The sequence below is a fragment of the Talpa europaea genome (assembly GCF_964194135.1).
Source record: "Talpa europaea genome assembly, chromosome: 9".
Classification (NCBI taxonomy): Eukaryota; Metazoa; Chordata; class Mammalia; order Eulipotyphla; family Talpidae; genus Talpa; species Talpa europaea.
Genome location: NC_140076.1, coordinates 77,429,030 through 77,446,290, shown reverse-complemented (window position 1 = coordinate 77,446,290; position 17,261 = coordinate 77,429,030). Strand labels below are relative to the sequence as shown.

Genomic DNA, 17,261 nt, shown 5'->3' with positions numbered 1-17,261 from the left:
GGGAATACCTCCCCTTACTGCCAAGATGTCTCTGTCCTCAGCTCAGGCACCCCACAGTCTGTTCTGACAGCCTCCTAATCCATTCACCAATTCATCAAGTGTGCTGAGCGCTTCCCATGTTCAAGGCACTGTGCCAGGCACTGTACATTTCCACTGCCAAGTAGAAGTGACTCCAAACAGGGGTCTTCTCCCAGCCATGGTCCTGCCAGGTGCAGGCCCAGCCCATGATCCCACATCACTAAGCACAAGTACCTGCCACTGCCACCACTGCCAAGTAATTAGACGTTTCCTTGCCCACGACCCTGTGTTTTCGGTCCGGCGTGCTCGTCTTCTCGTCTCCCTAGCACAGCCGGCCACTGCCAACTGCTTATGTCCCCACTGCTGTCAACAAATGTCTCGGGTCCCTAGTGCAGCCACCTTCACTGCCATGTGCGGACCTGCCTGTCTATGCTGTGGGAGTGGGGGCAGACCTCCAGCCCCCTGCACTCTCTGTCTCTGTGGTAGAACTGTCTTTTTGTAAACTGGGGGCCACCTCCTCCCTGTGCCTCTGCCCAGTGGTGTCCCTCTTGAAGCTAAGGGATGGTTGGCACCTCCTTACTTAGTGTGCCAGCCTCGATCCTCCCAGGTGGGGGGGCGAGGGACTGAATCTTTAAATGACATTTTTTCTTTCCTTCTTATTTATTCAATCATCTAATAATCGTATTTATTCATTTGCTAATTTTATGTATTATCAATTCATTTTATTCACTCATTCCTTTACCCGCCCCCCCCCCCCCCCCCCCGGGTAGGGAGACAGAAAGGGGCAGGCCCCTCACGCCAGTTCCTGTGGTCCTTGCCCCACTCTGTCAGCAGCAATACTTGAATCCGCTCCCTATCCAGGTGGGGGCAGGACGGGCTACGGCAGAGGGGTACGACTCTTCTCACTTTAAGGGTTTTTTTCTATTGTGTTTGCTGTTGATGCAGGAATAAGGGAGGGGGGAGCTGAGGCCTCCAGGCCTCCGTGCAGGCTAGCAGCACCTCTGCCTTCTCAGGGACAAGGGAAATCCCATAGCTCGCACCCCTGTCCCCACACCTACTCTACAGCATCAAAGAATGTGGGACCAGGACCTTAAATCTCCTTTTCTCCTGGGTGGGGAGTTCTGGGGTTCTGGATATGAGAAAAGTTTTATAACTGCTTCCAAATAGCTGAGTTTAAAAAGAAAATAGAGACACTCGTTTTGACTCCTGGTTTCTGTGTGGGAACAAAGCGGGCAGGCAGGGGTTTCTGAATACAGGAGGCAGGAGGGCCAGCGGCCCTGACTTCCTAGGGATGGCACAGATGAGCACTGCGGCGGGGGTGGGGGTGGGGTGTGCTGCCACAGTGAGGAGGTGAGCCACCTGGCTCTCAGCACCTCTCCACATCCAGCTACCCTAAGGCCCCGCAAAGAGCAGTGCTCTGATGTCCCCATTAGTCGCAGTGAAGGGGTAGTGCGGGCCTGCACTAAGCCATCAGGCACAGTGGCGCTCTCCCCAGGAGCTGCCTGACTTAACAGGAGGCCCACAGATGTGCACTCCATGGATGTGAAAGGTTTTTAAAAGAGTGGATTTTGTGGTAAATGGACACAGTTGCCCTGTTCCCCTCTCCCACTCCCAGATGTGGGAAGCCTGGGGGGAGAGAACCAACCAGTTAAACTGGGATTAAAGGCTCAGAACATTTCAGGGCCCAGCTGAGAGCGGGGACGAGCAGTGGCACTGCTGGACGGTCTGTGCTTCGCTGGCCGCAGACTGCCACAGCCGGTGTGGGAGGGACGGGAGGGGGGTGCCTGTAATGTGCTAGACGGCAGGTGTGGCCTTGGGTGGGAAGACAGCCTGGTACAGTCGGAGGGGCAGGGTGGAGGGATGGGGTCACGGGTTGGCTAGGTCGGAGGCAAGGGCATCTCAGGCCACGCTCAGCACCCGCATGATATTGGTATAGCCGGAACCAGGTCGCCAGCCTGTCACCACAATCACCAGGTCCCCAACTCGGAGGAAGCCACGGAGTTTTCCTGGGGGTGGGGGGAGATGATCAGCCATTAAGGGACTGAGGTCAGGGGTCTCCCTAGTCGCCTGGGGGTTAAGTCTCAGCCCTGTCACTGCTGGAGCCTGAGTTTGATCCCTGGCCAGGGAGCTACCCACATGGCACAGCAGACCTCTCCTGTCTCACCCGCTGCTCCCCTCAGCAGTGGATTTCAGTCAGTCTGCCTGTTCTCCCCACTCAGTCTCTGGTGAATCCTCTCACCTCCCACACCTCTGGCCTGTACCCTAGCTCTTCTACAAAAATAAATAAATAATTTAAAAAGATTTATTCTTTTATTTATTTATGCATGCATGCATAAATACAAGTGTCATAGTGCTGAGACTTAACCCCTTGTGCCACCAGGGAGGCCTCAATTTTTTTTTTTTAAGGGACCCATATCAGCCAAGTACTGAGAATTAGCCACCACCCTCTACCTCCTCAAGGCACCTTGTAGGGCATGAGGGACCTAAAGCAAACTGCAGTGTGCCCTAGGCGACTCCTCAGGGAATGTGACCCTTTCAGTATATCAGAGCTGCAGGTGTGTCTACGGAGGGAATGAGGTATGTTACTAAGCAGCAGGTCTGTGTTGCTGGTAGGAAGAGGCAGGGAGTTAGCATATGCCAGCTGTGTTTTTAGTTCCAGGTCTAGGGGTCCCCCTTTCTCCTCCCACATCTTGCTCCTTATGTCACACCTGCTCTAGCCACCTAGTGCATGCACGCATCAGGCTGACTTCCTAGGGATGGCCCTGACCTCTCTCCTTCTGCCCTGCTCCCTCGGCATGTCCCCCTGCCCTGGAGGTCTTAGCGAACCTCACAGAGAAAATCTGGAACCAGAGGAGAGAGGTGAGGTCCTTTGGGCAAGTATGGGAAGCCGAGCTGGAGGATTCCTGATACAAATCCCTGGGTGGGTAGGGAGGATGTCTGGATGACTCACCACTGTCGATACCAAACTGGACACGGCGATCCACATCATCTGCCCAGATGGCCTCTGGAGGGTTGTGGTAAAGCAAGGGGAAGACTCCTCGGCATAGGTGGGCCTGGCGGGCAGCCTGGGCAGAGCGGGTGACAGCAATGACTGCTGCCCGAGGTCGGTAACGGGACAGAAGCTGGGCTGAGCTGAAGAAGGCAAAGAAGGTCAGACCAGAGCAGTGAGAAAGTATTAACTAGGAAACAAAGTTTGGGCTTTGATTCCATGAGCCACCAATAGGTTGCATGACACTGGGGAAGTCATATTTCTCTGGGCCTTGTTTTTCTCACCTTAAAATGGGAGTAAGATTACCTGCCCTTCTTACCATACAAGGAATGTAAGAAATAATAAAGGACATATCCAACGAGACAAGGGGGAACTTAAAACTCTTCTGAAGATATACTCACAAACGTCTCTTATAAATTTTCACAACCCCACAAGGAAACAGAAGAGGCTTATAGAGCCTGGCTGACTTGCTGAAGGTGTCATAGCTAAATTTCAAAACACACTTGAACGCAGACCTTGTTATTTCTGCCACACCCTGGCACCATCAGGCTTTGTGGGCTAGAGACAGAGGTCTTGCCTGTGAACCTTAGGAGCCTAAGTGGTCTGGAAGCCAATGGGCCCAGTAATGCCATCTCCTCCCCAACCCCCCACACCGCCCCAGCCCCTGGAGCTCACTGGCATAATTCCTCGTGTGCTCCAAGATCTGCCTCTCCTGGCCTCAGCTCTCTATTTCTCCTCTTATCCCAGATTATAAGTCATCATCTCTGTGATGCGACAAGTCCCTTCTCAGTGGGCCCCTGACTCAAAGCCCTGTCTTGGCGTTCCCGGCGTCCCCCTCACCGGCCTGTGGTGGTCAGCACGATGATGGCAGCAGCACAACACTTGAAAGCAGCCTCAACGGCGCCGATGGCGGTGACCTCAGTGGGGTCGCGGCTCAGAGGTGCTGCCCGGCGCAGTTCCTCAAACAGCTGGCGGTGGTACACTGCAGCCTCAGCCTCCCGGGCAATCTGCAGGCAGCAGGAGGTCAGGGTGGGCAGAGGCCCTGGGGTGCAAAAGGGGTATAGTTTTCCAGCCCATTTTCCTTTCATGCCAAACTCCTACCGCATGCTGCATCTTTACAGCCTCCACAGGAAAGTTGCCCTTGGCAGTCTCCCCGGACAGCATGATGCAATCAGCCCCATCCAGCACAGCGTTTGCCACATCGCTCGTCTCTGCCCGAGTTGGCCGGGGCTTAGTGATCATGCTTTCCAGCATCTGGGAAACATCTGGACATCAGAGCTCTTGGAGTCACATTCTGCCAGGAAATCTGTCCAAGTTACTTTTCTGACACCCACGCTCCCAGAGTGCCCTGAATGCCAGGGTCATGATCAAATTGTGATTCTGGCAGTTCTGTTTCCTTATCTAAAATTGGAGACCACAGCACCGTTTCCTAACTTCATTCTATGAGAATCTGACACTGGACAGTAAACTGGGCTCTAGACTTAAGGTGGGGGAATTCATTCTCAGTGCCCCCACACCCACACCATGCCCCGGCCCTGTGGGCTCACTCCAGACCTGTGTGGCACACACAACGGGCTTGCCCGCCAAGTTACAACGTCCGATCATCATCTTCTGAGCCAGGAAAACCTTCTCCGCAGGGATCTCGATGCCCAGGTCACCCCTTGCCACCATGATGCCATCGCTCACCTCCAGGATTTCATCAAACCTGGGTGGTTGGGCTAGTCAGGCCGGGAGAGGCCTGCAGGAGAAGAGGAACTATGGGCATGGTTAGGGACTGATAGGGACAAAGACCAAGTCTCACTTCTTCACGCCTTCATGGTTCTCGATTTTGCTAATGATCTTGATGCCCTGTCCTTCTGGTCCCAGAGCAGCCCTGATGGCAGCCACATCACTGGCTTTTCGCACAAAGGAGGCGAAGATGATGTCTACGCCATGCTCCACCCCGAAGCGCAGGTCCCGGACATCTTGCTCGGACAGCCCAGGCAGGTCCACCTGGGCACCCGGCAGGTTCACACCCTTCCGGCTGCCCAGGACGCCGCCGTTCTCCACTTCGGTCTGCAGCCCTTCTGGGCCTACGGGTTCGGACAGAGCCAGCCTTTTCAGAAAGGTCAGGGGTGAGGTCGGACTACAGTCACAGCACAGGGAGCCCCAGGTTTAGACCCCTGAAGAACCAGAACCGAGTCCCATTCGCTTTAGGCTCAGCATCAAATAGGCCCCCTATTTGTGGACGTCTGTGGAAGAAACGACCAACCCTCCAGTTCAGCCCCAAGCCAGGGCAGGCCTAGGAGCCTGGGTGCTGGGGGCTCCCTGGACAGGACGGGAGGGGAAGGACATAGGCCAGGGGAGGGGTGGCCGGTCTACCCTGAGAAGGTGGGAGCCAGAGAAGGGCGTGCACCCAGATTTGCTCAGGGCGGGGGTGAGAGGGGCATCCGCACCGATTTTCTTGACCTCTAGGGAGATGAGCCCGTCGTCAACATAGATGCGGCCCCCCACCGTCACGACCCGGGCAATATTGGGGTAGTCCACCCACACGGTGTTCGCGTCCCCCCGAGTTTGGAACGCCGGGTCCACGGTCACCAGCACCTGGGAGCCCTTCACCAGCTCCACTTCGGTCTCGGGGCCCTGGGGGCGGAGCCAGAGGGCGCCTTAGGTCCCGCGGCCCGGGCGGCCCCTCCCTATGCTCCGCCCCTGGGGTCGGACCTGCCCAACCGCCCCCTTCTGGGTACCCCCCCCCCCCGCCCCAGGGTCCGGCCCGGCCTCTCACCCCCTGCAGGGTCCCAGTTCGTATCTCTGGTCCCTTGGTGTCCAGAGCGATGGCCACGGGCCGGTAGCTAAGCGGGGACGTTGCGAAGCTCTCTGCCGCCTCCCGGACGTTGGCGATGGACTGGGCGTGGTACTGGGGACGCAACCCAACGGGAGTTTCGGGGAAAGGCGGCCAGAACCCGGGGCATCCATCCTCTCCCCCAGCCCGCCTCCCCGCGCGGCCTGGTCCCGAACCTCGTGGGAGCCGTGGGAGAAATTGAGTCGCGCGATGTTCATCCCGGCCTTGATCATCTCCTTGAGACGCTCCACGGAGCGAGATGCCGGCCCTGGAACCAGAGACGCTGCTCGGCCAAACTTCTCCAAATCCCAGAGAAGCCCCAAGCCGCAGAAATTCTGTGACCTAATTTTTATTCCCTGCCGCCCACCTGCTGGCAGCTCTGAAACTCTGTCCTCTCCGGTCAATACCAGCCTCTTCCCTGAGGAAGCAACACCGTGGGGTCTTGGGGGGGAGTGTGCTCAGCCTGGCCTGGGGTGACTGTGTTGGCAGATACTTAGTGCTGCGGTGTGGGGTAACTCAGGAGTATGATGGGTGCCAGGTGAGAGCATTTGGGGCACTGGCTTTAGAGCTGCAGTCCCTGATGTTGGATGAGGACAGCTGAGTCCTGCCCTGTCCCTGCTCTACTGATTGGGCAGCAGCGAACCAGTTGTCCAGCCTCTCCTGCCTAAACTGGTTCTTCCACTTCTGTACTAACTAGGTCTCCTCACTTGCTCAAGGCCGTGCTTACCAACAGAGATTTAGCCATTCTCCAGTCCTTTGCTGTCAATGTTTTCCTTTTTATTAGATCATTCTCATTGGCATATAAACTTGCTGTCATTTCTTTAATCATTAAAAGATACCCTCATGGGCCTTCTTGATGGCGCAAGGGATTAAGTCTCGGCACTATGAAGCAATCTGCAGCAAGTTCAATCCCCGGGCCGGGCACTGACCCACATGGCTCAGCAGACCTCTCCTGTCTCACCCCTGCTCCCCTCAGCAGTGGATTTCAGTTGGTCTGCTTGTTCTGTACCCCACTGTCTCCGGTGAATCCTCTCACACCCTGCACCTCTAGCCTGTACCCCAGTTCTTATATGCATAAATAAATAAATCTTTTTTTAAAAAAGCTTATCATCACTTGTATTAGGGAAATGCAATTTTTTAAAAAAGATTTATTTATGTATACAAGAGCAGGGGTACAGACCAGAGGTGAGGGGGCGGGGGTGTAAGAGGATTCACCAGAGACAGAGTGAGGAACAGAAAAGGTAGACTGACCCAAGTACACTGCTGAGAGGAGCAGTGGGTGAGTCAGGAGAGGTCTGCTGCGCCATGTGGGTTGTTCCCTGGCTGGCCTGGGAATCGAACTTGTACTGCAGAGGCTGCCAATTGCTTCATAGGTTGCATCTTAACTCCTTGTGCCACCAGGGAAATGAAAATTAAAACCACCACTCCCATAAGTATGGCCCACATCAAAAAGACCAGTAACAACAAGTGCTGGAGAGGGTGTGGAGAAAGGGAAACTTCATACACTCTTGGTCAGAATGTAGACGACCCAGGCAGCTCTCCTGCCTACCCGGACTATGCAGGTGCCTCTCTTTTTCTTACCCCTTTTACTAATAAGCCTGTCCTTTTAAAATGCTTAAAAAAAAAAAAAAGATTTTAGACTGGTCCAGCCCTTATGGAAAACAATATGGAGCTTTCTCAAAATATTAAAAATAGAGGGCCTCCCCGGTGGCGCAGCGGTTGGGCGCTGGGTTGCGAAGCTGCCCGCGGCCTCTGCGGCGCCGGTTCGATCCCCAGCTGCTCCCCGGCCACCGGAGGAGGGTCCCACATGGTGCGCAGCCCTCTCCTGCCGCCCGCTGCTCCCCTCAGCAGTGTGCTTCGGTCCTTCTGCCTGCTCTGCTCCCCGCTCTGGCTCTGGTGAATTCTCCCACCCTCCCGTGCTTCTGACTGTACCCAGTGCATGTGTGAACAAAAAAAAAAACAAACAAATAAATAAATAAAAGCATGCCTCTATGAAAAAAAAAAGAAATATTAAAATATTAAAAATAGATCTATTTTACAACCCAGCAATCCCATTCCTAAGTATCTATCCTAAGGACACAAAAACACAAATTTGAAGGCATACATACACCTTTGTGTTCATTGCAGCACTTTATAATAGTCAAGTTAAGGAAACAACCTAAATGCCCAAAGACTTCCGAGCAGATTCAGAAGATGCAGTCTCTGACACAATGGATACTACTTAGCCATTGTGACACATGGATGGAACTGGAGGGGTTATGCTAAATGATTTAAGTCAGAAAGAGATAGACAAATACCAGATGATTTCACTCACTTGTGGAACAGAGAGAAACTAAACAGAGGAACAGAAAAGCAAAAGCAAAACAAACCTTAAAATGTGACTATACAATTGAGGCTACCAGAGGGGGAGCATGGAGAGAGGGGAGCTGACAGGGAGGTTTCCAAATGACTATGTGGTGGAGAAGCACAGGTGCTGGCTGGCCGGTTAGTGTCTTGACATACATCTGAAGAGACATACACCCCCAAACTGTGGGCAATGCTGTAAACCATTTTTACCTCAATAAACACAGCACAATTTTTTTTAAATTCATGGACACCTTTTTTTCTTTCAACTATTTAAAATGCTTAATTTTAATCCTTTTTGATGTTTCTGAAATTCTTGATTCTCATTTTCTTTTCTATAGTACAATATTTAAAAAAAGATTTATTTTATTCATGCATACAAGAACTGGGGTGTAGGCCAGAGGTGCGGGGGGCGGGGGAGGTGAGAGGATTCACCAGAGACAGAATGGGGAGCAGAACAGGTAGATAGACTGGAAATTGAACCCCAGCCACAGTGGCTGTTGATAGCTTGATAGCGCTGAGACTTTAACCCCTGCATCACCAGGGAGGCCCATCTATTACACAATATTTTTTTTTTTTTTTTATAGAGGCATGCTTTCTTTATTTGTTTGCTGGTTTGTTTGTTTGTTTTGTTTACACATGCACTGGGTACAGTCAGAAGCGCTGGAGGGTGAGAGAATTCACCAGAGCCAGAGCGGGGAGCAGAGCAGGCAGAAGGACCGAAGTACACTGCTGAGGGGAGCAGCGGGCAGCAGGAGAGGTCTGCGCGCCATGTGGGACCCTCCTCCAGTGGCCTGGGAGCAGCCGGGGATCGAACCGGCGCCGCAGAGGCCGCGGGCAGCTTCGCAACCCAGCGCTCAACCGCTGCGCCACCGGGGAGGCCCTACACAATATTTTATATGTGTGTGTAGATTTTTTTCAACACCTTTTGCTTCTCTTCAGTCTACTCAAGGATGAAAACCTTTTTGGTCATTCATCTTTTCTTTTTTTAAGATTTATTTTATTATACATACAATAACTGGAGTACAGGCCAGAGGTGTGTTGGGGGGGTGAAAGGATTAACCACAGACAGAGTGGGGAACTGAACAGGCAGATTGACTGAAATACATTGCTGAAGAGAGCAGCAGGTGAGTCAGGAGAGGTCTGCTGCACCATGTGGGTAGCTCCCTGGCCGGGGATCGAACTTGTGCTACAGTGGCTGCGAATAGTTGCGGTCTTAAACTCTTGTGCCATCAGGGAGGTCCCATTCACTTTTTTCTTAAAACACTTATTTTCTCAGGAATTGTGGGCCCTCAATGGGAGTCGGGAGCACCTCAGCAAGGCCTTGGTCTGGGGCAGGGGCTCCAGCTCACCTCCACATGGCCTACATCACAGGATGGACTTGGGGGCCAGGATGCTGGCCAAAGGGGTGGGGAGATCCCCCTCTTGGCCAACCCCCACTTCATTTAGATCTATGCAAGGCATCCATAATTCAGTACTCCTGTTGCTGACCTCCAGGCAACCAGAGGGACAAATCAAAGCCCCGGACACAGTCATAGTCTGGGGCTCATCCAAACAGAGCATGGTCAGACCCATGAGATAAGACCACAGTATGGTGGCCTCCTGGGTGGTGCAAGTCTCAGCACTATGAAGCTATCTGCAGCTACTGCAGCACGAGTTCACTCCCCAGCCAGGGAGCTACCCGCATGGCGCAGCAGACCTCTCCTGTCTCTCCCGCTGCTCCCCTCAGCAGTGTATTTCAGTCAGTCTGCCTGTTCTGTTCCCTGCTCTGTCTCTGGAGAATCCTCTCACCAACCCCCCACCCCACACACACACACCTCTGGCCTGTACCCCAGCTCTTGTATGCATAAATAAATCTTTTAAAAAATAAAATAAAATAAAAATCATCTGTATGCCAACAACCCCCAAATTTATACCTCCAATTCAGACCTCTCTCCCAAAGCCACACTTGTGGATTTGACCGCTCACTCTCTATTAAACGTGGATGTCTCATACACATTGCAAACTCAACATGTCTGAAAGTGAACTCCTGATCTCCTCCCCGCAAACCTTTCCACCAGTCTTTGCTGCTCCATTGACAATGCATCTTCTAGTTCTTCATGCCAAAAACCTCGGTGTCATCCCTGACTCCTTTCCCAACCTTCACTCAACCCCATATCCAACCATTAGGAAATCCTGTTTATTCTACCTTTGAAATACATTCAGAATTTGATCACGTCTCATTACCTCCATTGCCATCACCTGGTCTGAGCCACCATTAGCAGGAGCAGCTTCTGCCCCTGCCCCTACCCCCACTTCCAATCTATTTAATGCGGTCAGTGTGGTTCTGTTAAAACATGCATAATAGGGTGTTTCTTCCTCACTCAAAACTCTGCGGTAATTCCCCATCTCCCTTAAGAGAAAAACTCAAATTCTAAAAATAGCCTACTGAGCTGGACATCGTCTTCCCCTCCCCTACAGTCTCTTCATTTCTACAATTCTTCTCCCTTGTCAATTTCTAGCAACTCATTCCTTTGCGTTGACTGTTCTCTCTGCCTGGAATGCTCTGCCCAGACACCTGCATGCACATTCTCTATGTTCTTCAAGTCTTTGCTCAGGTCTAATATTCTCAGCAATCGCTACCCAATAATATATTATGTTTATTATTTATATCCCCCCCACGCTAGATGGTCAACTCCCCAAAGATAGGGATCTTGGTTTATTTCACTGATCTGCTCTCAGGACTCAAAACCTTGCCTACCAAATGCTCAACAAATATGGAGACATTTCAAGGGAGACCAAAGATGAGGGGGCACCTTAAGAGACCAAGAGGTCCTGTGGTGTGGCAGTGGGGGGGAGGGGAGAGGGTGCTTACCAATGGTGGCGATGATGCTGGTGCTGCGAGCAGCCACAGGCTCAGAGTCGATGTCCAGCAGGCAGAGGTGCTCCAGGAAGGTGTCTGCCATTGCAGCTGAGAGCTGCTGCCGCTGGAAGAAAGCAGTGCCCAGCTCCTGGGTCAGCTGGGCCACGCTGGCCCGCCTCAGGTACCCCGCTGGCCCTGCAGGAGAACGGGGCTTCATGGGCACCTGCCTCTCCTCCCATCCTTCATCTCTGCATTCCCTGTTCCTTCCCTGGCCTTTCCAGTTTTGTTGAGTCCCTCTTAGAGCCGGCATTATGTGTACACATATTAAGGTACGAGGATCCAATGAAGCAGGTGCTGTTAATGCTATATTGTTATCCCCTTTTTATAAAGAATCAGAGCCTGAGAAAGAGTAAAGAAACTGCCCAAGAGTGTACAGCTTCCAACTAAGAGATGGGAGTCCCCCCCCCCCACATCCCCTGACTCTGCCGACTAGCTCTAGGCTCAGATCCTTAACCATCATCCACCTAGCTGATCCTGCACGATCCCAGACTTCATGCCCTTCAGCTGCCCATCTCTCTCAGTCTCAGTCCCCCTTGATAGCTGGTCTACTAGATATTATTAGTGTGGCCCCTCGTTATCCAGTAGCCTCTCCTAAGGTCCTTGTTTTTTTTTCTTTCAACCCCTGGCAATTCATTGACACTCTTATCCCCCGCTCCCTATTCCTCTGAATTTCCCCAGCTCCTTCAGTACTACTCCAGGTTCTGGGGTCCCTGTCGCTTGATTCAGCCCAGGTCAGAGGAGCCCCACTTTCAGTAACACCGTCCATGCTGCCGTAGCCTGCTTGTCTCTGGGGGTGTCCTCTACACCGTCAGGCTGTCAGCAGCAGGAGGCCCGAATGGGCTGAGGATCAGATCTGTCACCAGTGTTTACCCTGTTCCAGAGGCCAGAGTCCAGGAACCACAGGCATGACGTGTGGCTCCCAAGCCACAGGCTCCCTCTGCCCTGCCTGGAGGGGCCCAAGAAGAGGCCCCACCCAGGGTCCATAACAACACAGGGGAGACGCCAATGAACACAGACCCTCCAGAGCCCTTCCTGGCCAGCAACAGATTGGGGTCATTAATTCCTTCCACCCTCATTGCTTCTGTCCATCCTCATTCCCCCCTTCTTTTTATAGGCTTCTGTTGCCCCTTCTTACCTCCTGGAGCCCCAATCAGGATGGACTTTGCCAAGTCCCTCTGGGACTTAGAGATCCATGACCAGTGCTGGGGTGGGATGTCCTCCTGGATTGACATGCTTCCAAAGTGTGAGGCTGGGCTGCCTGGACTGTGGGGAGAGAGGGGGATGATGACAAAACTGCTGGTCTTATCTAAGGGAGCCAGAGGAAAGCAGGGAGGCACACCCAGTAGGCCATCCCTGTCCCCGCACAGAGTCCCTCCTGCAGACCAGCTGACTCTCTGCCCCTGTGTTCTGGCATTCCTCCTCTCTCCTCCATTTTTCCTGACAAATTTCCAGTCCATTCACGCTGTCTGCTCATCACCCTGAATGGAGGTTGTTTTTTGTTTTTTGGGTTTTTTTTTTTTTGCCAGCGGTGTGGCCCCCCTTCCTTTGTACTTACCTGAAGTTAGCCCTCCAGGAATCTAGGAAGCAGGGGACTCTGACCAGGGACTGAAGTCTGAAGAAAGGGGCCAAAGAACACCGATGTTGTGGTGTAATTCTCAGCTCTGGCTAGCATCATCCACATCATAATACAATCATTTGCTCATGGACCATTTTCCAGAATTTATTGAGCACCAACTCTGTGCCAGGTCCCAAGGATATAATGTGAGCAAAACAGACAGGGCCTTGACCTTCTTGAGAAATTTACAGCAGAGCAGGGGAGAGAGACTCTAAGCAAATATCCAACAAATAAATGTATAACTGCAAACTTTGTAAGTGTATTAAGGAATCATCCATCAGGTAATGGAACAGAGAAGCCAGTGAGAAGAGAGGGGAATGGCTTGGTGCTGATGGAATTATAGGTGAGGTGGTCGTGGGAGGCCTCTTTGATGGTGTTACAGCAGATTTTCAGTAGGGAACCAGGCAACACTCAGGAGAAGGGAAGCTCTTTATTTACACTGGCAGGCTTTACACTGGCACAGGTGTGCCCAGAGGAGATTATTCTCTAAAGTCTGAGCCCTGAACAATTAGGCAACAGAATATTTGTCTAAAGCAAGTCAGCTGGAATGCATGAATCAGGTATTTGGCCTTGAGGGTGCTTATCAGTTGTGGAAACAGAGAACAGCTAGTCCAGGCTCACCAGGGTGGGGGAAGGGCTCAGGTCTGCGCAGAGCTGGGCTGGAGGAAGGACTGACCGCGAGGCCCCCAGAGTGCACCCCCGGGGGGGTTAGGGGGGCGAGGGCCAGGCTGGGCAGAGAGAGTCTGAGCGTCAGTTTCAGTTTCCTCATGTGCAAACCTAGATAATAAAGCTTGGGGAGAGCGCAGTGCGATAAAGCCCTCGGAAGCTCAGGGACACTCCACAGGGAGCTGGGAAATCTTGTTGCTGTTGGGCACGTACACATCTGGTGACTGGGACCTCAGTAATCAGAATATCAGGGTGGGCCCCTGCCCCTGTGTTTCCAAAAGTTCCATGAATTTGTTATAAAATGTATTTACATTTATTTGATAAATATTTGCACAAAGAGCAAAATTCAGTGGTATAGGTGTAACTAAAGAGTTTCTCCCTGCTAAACTCCATCCCCCTCCTCAGCCACTCAATTTCCCCCTGAGCCTCTTACATCATCAGATTTCTGGATTGTCTATATATTCTCCCAGAAATATACTATGCAGATACAAAGAATATATATAATCTTTCCTTTTTTATGCAAATGGAAGCACTGCCCTGTACATGCCATGTTGTATCCTTCCCCTCCCCAGAATAGCTCCCGGTCTCCTTCCATATGAAGAGCCGCTCTTTTCTATGTCTCTTTTCTGCGGGCTGCTTTTGCATAGGACTCCCTGAGATCCACTCTTGGAACCCCCTCACTTGCAAGGGGCAGGGGGAGAATGACCAGTATGGAGCCAGAGGCAGAGGCCAGGCTAGACCCAGGTGGCTTTTTCCTTTTTAAAAAGATAGCCAAAATTTTTGTTTGAAATGGCCTCCCCTGGTGGCACAGGCAGTTGAGTGCCATGCTCTGAAGCTGTCCGCAGCCTCTGCAGCACCTGCAGCGCGGGTTCAATCCCGGCCGGACTGCGAGGGTCCCACATGGCGCAACAGCCCTCTCCTGTCTCGCCCGCTGCTCCCCTCAGCAGTGTATTTCGTCAGTATGCCTGTTCTGTTCCCCACTCTGTCTCTGGTGAATCCTCAAACACTCCACCTCTGGCCTGTACCCCAGTTCTTGTATGCATAAATAAATAAATCTTTAAAAAAATAAAATAAAATAAAGAGTATAAAAATTATTAAAAAAAAATCATCTCGGGCCTCCCCGGTGGCGCAGCGGTTGAGCGCTGGGTTGCGAAGCTGCCCACAGCCTCTGCAGCGCTGGTTCGATCCCCGGCTGCTCCCCGGCCACTGGAGGAGGGTCCCGCATGGCGTGCAGACCTCTCCTGCTGCCCGCTGCTCCCCTCAGCAGTGTACTTCGGTCCTTCTGCCTGCTCTGCTCCCCGCTCTGGCTCTGGTGAATTCTCTCACCTTCCCACACTTCTGGCTATACCCAGTGCTTGTATAAATAAATAAATAAATCTTTAAAAAAAAAAAATTAAAAAAAAAAAATCATCTCTTTTCCACCTATTCCCTGCCAATGTCAGTGGAGAAGTTCCCTGATGAGGAAAGACTCCAGTAGGTGGTAGGTCCAGCTTCTGTCATGGTTTCTAGTCCTGGCCTGGGTCCCCAGTCACAGCTCTGATGTTTCCCTCCCCCAGTTGGAAATGGAGGAAGCCTCACTCACATTGCACACATCTCGGGACTAGGGTTCAGGTTCCCCAGCCCTGGGAGATGTTGTAAGTGGAGCTCATGTGAGAGGTCACTAGACCAGGTGACCTCTTGTGATTTCTACTGTCCTTGTCCTCTCTTTGGGCCTGCCCCAGAAGATGACTGTGTCCAGGGATTTGATTCGTCCCTCTTGTCTCCTGAAAGTCCAGCAGGCGTGCCTGAGTTACAGGTGTCTTGTACTAATCAGACTGATTAGTACAAGTGGGAGTCAGATTAGCCTATGCCCAGATCCCCTGCCCCCCTATCTGTGGTTTGCTGGGACCACCCGAGGCTGAGTTGGGGCTGAGTTGGGGCTCCCTGATAGTACCTCTAGCTTGTCTGGGCTGAGTGTTTGTTTGGTATCTGTCAATTTTCCTGAGTTTATTAGCTCTAGCTTTCTTGTGAATTTTTTCTATAATGGATCACATCATCTGTAATAGAGATGCTTTTGCTTCTTTTCCAAGATGACTGTTTTTAAAAATTTCTTCCTCCCCCAAGTTTCAGATATTTATTATTATTTTTTAAAGATTTATTTATTTATGCATACAATAATTGGGGTACAGGCCAGAGGTGTGAGGTGGTGGTGAGAGGATTCACCAGAGACAGAGTGGGGAACAGAACAGCAGGATCGACTGAAATACACTGTTGAGGGGAGCAGCGGGTAAGTCAAGAGAGGTCTGCAGTGACCCGCTGCTCCCCTCAACAGTGTATTTCAGTCGATCTGCCTGTTCTGTTCCCCACTCTGTCTCTGGTGAATCCTCTCACCCCCCTACACCTCTGGCCTCTACCCCAGTTCTTGTATGCATCAATAAAATAAATCTTTAAAAAAATAAATAAATGGTGCTGGGGAAACTGGGCTGCTACATGCAAAAGAATGAAGCTTGACGACTACCTCACACCATGCAGAAAAAAACAACTCAAAATGGATTAAAGTACTAGACATAAGAACTGAAGCCACAAAATACACAGAAGAAAATATAGGTGAAACACTACATGACATACACCTAAGTAATATTTTTAAAGACATATCACCCAAAGCAAAGATAGCATGAAAGGCTAAACAGCTGGGACTACATCAAATTAAAGAGCTTCTGTACAGCAAAGGAGACATTAACCAAAACAAAGAGACACCCCACTGATTGGGAAAAAAATTTTGCATACAATACTAATGATAAGGGACTGATCACAAAAATCTACAAAGAGCTGAAGAGACTCAACAAAAACAAAGTAAATAACCTAGTCAAAAAATGGGCAGAAAAGCTAAAAAGAACCTTCTCCAAAGAAGAAATAAAAATGGCCAGGAGGCATATGAAAAAAATGTTCAACATCACTTGTAATCAGAGAAATGCAAATCAAAACCACATTGAGATACCATCTTACACCAGTGAGAATGACACATATTAAAAAAAAAACAAGCGATAACAAATGTTGGTGAGGATGTGGAGAAAAAGGAACTCTCCTACACTACTGGTGGGAGTGCAAACTGGTGCAACCACTATGGAAAGCTGTGTGGAGCTTCCTCAATCTTCTCAAAATGGAGCTTCCATATGATCCAGCAATTCCACTCCAAGGTATCTATCCAAAGAACCCAAAAACATTAATCCAAAAGGACACCTGCACCCCTATGTTTATTGCAACACTATTTACAATAGATAAGCTATTGAACCAACCCAAATGCCCAAAAAACAGATGCCTGGATCAAGAAGCTGTGATATAGATATACATACACACACAATGGAATATTACTCAGCAATCAAAAAATATGAACTCATGCCATTTGCAGCAAATGGATGGAGCTGGAAGGGATCATGCTCAGTGAAACAAGCCTTACTTGTAGGAGGAATGTAGAGGATCCAAATAAGGGATCAAGGGGGAAGAAAGTAATTATAATAAAGTAAAAATCAAAATCACAGGCAACTATAAACCAGAGACATTCTGCAGGGGTGAGGAGAGGGAGTAGGATCAAAACAGGGGTGGGACGAGTACAAGGGACCACGGTGATAGTTCATACATGAATGGGTGGTGGGAATTTCACGAGGATTATAACGGAGATGAAAATGCATACATTGCACAAAATGAAAAATGATGTAAAATATATATAAAATAATAAAAAAAGGTTTAAAAAATTAAAAAAAAATTCTTTTTCTGACCTAATTTCTTTGACTGGAACCTCGAGTACAGGTTGAAAAGACTTTGGTGAAAGGGGCCTTCTTGCACAATGATTTTATTTCATGATGACAAATCCCACTTTTATCATAGGTGGTCTAAGGTTTCAGGCATCTTTTCAGATGGCTCAAGTTAC

General features: G+C 50.7%; 1 protein-coding gene across 1 annotated transcript; it reads right to left on the bottom strand.

Moving 5' to 3' along the window:
• Positions 1 to 1,917: 1,917 nt before the first annotated feature.
• On the bottom strand, positions 1,918 to 12,305 carry PKLR (pyruvate kinase L/R; the record flags this gene model as incomplete). The annotated part of the gene is made up of 11 exons (XM_084242405.1): positions 1,918 to 2,024; positions 2,969 to 3,150; positions 3,848 to 4,014; positions 4,109 to 4,261; positions 4,562 to 4,712; positions 4,809 to 5,079; positions 5,443 to 5,629; positions 5,772 to 5,903; positions 6,005 to 6,096; positions 11,026 to 11,208; positions 12,209 to 12,305. The coding sequence occupies 11 exons, from the start codon at positions 12,303 to 12,305 to the stop codon at positions 1,918 to 1,920; spliced, it is 1,722 nt and encodes a 573-aa protein (XP_084098531.1).
• Between the last annotated feature and the right edge of the window lie 4,956 nt (positions 12,306 to 17,261).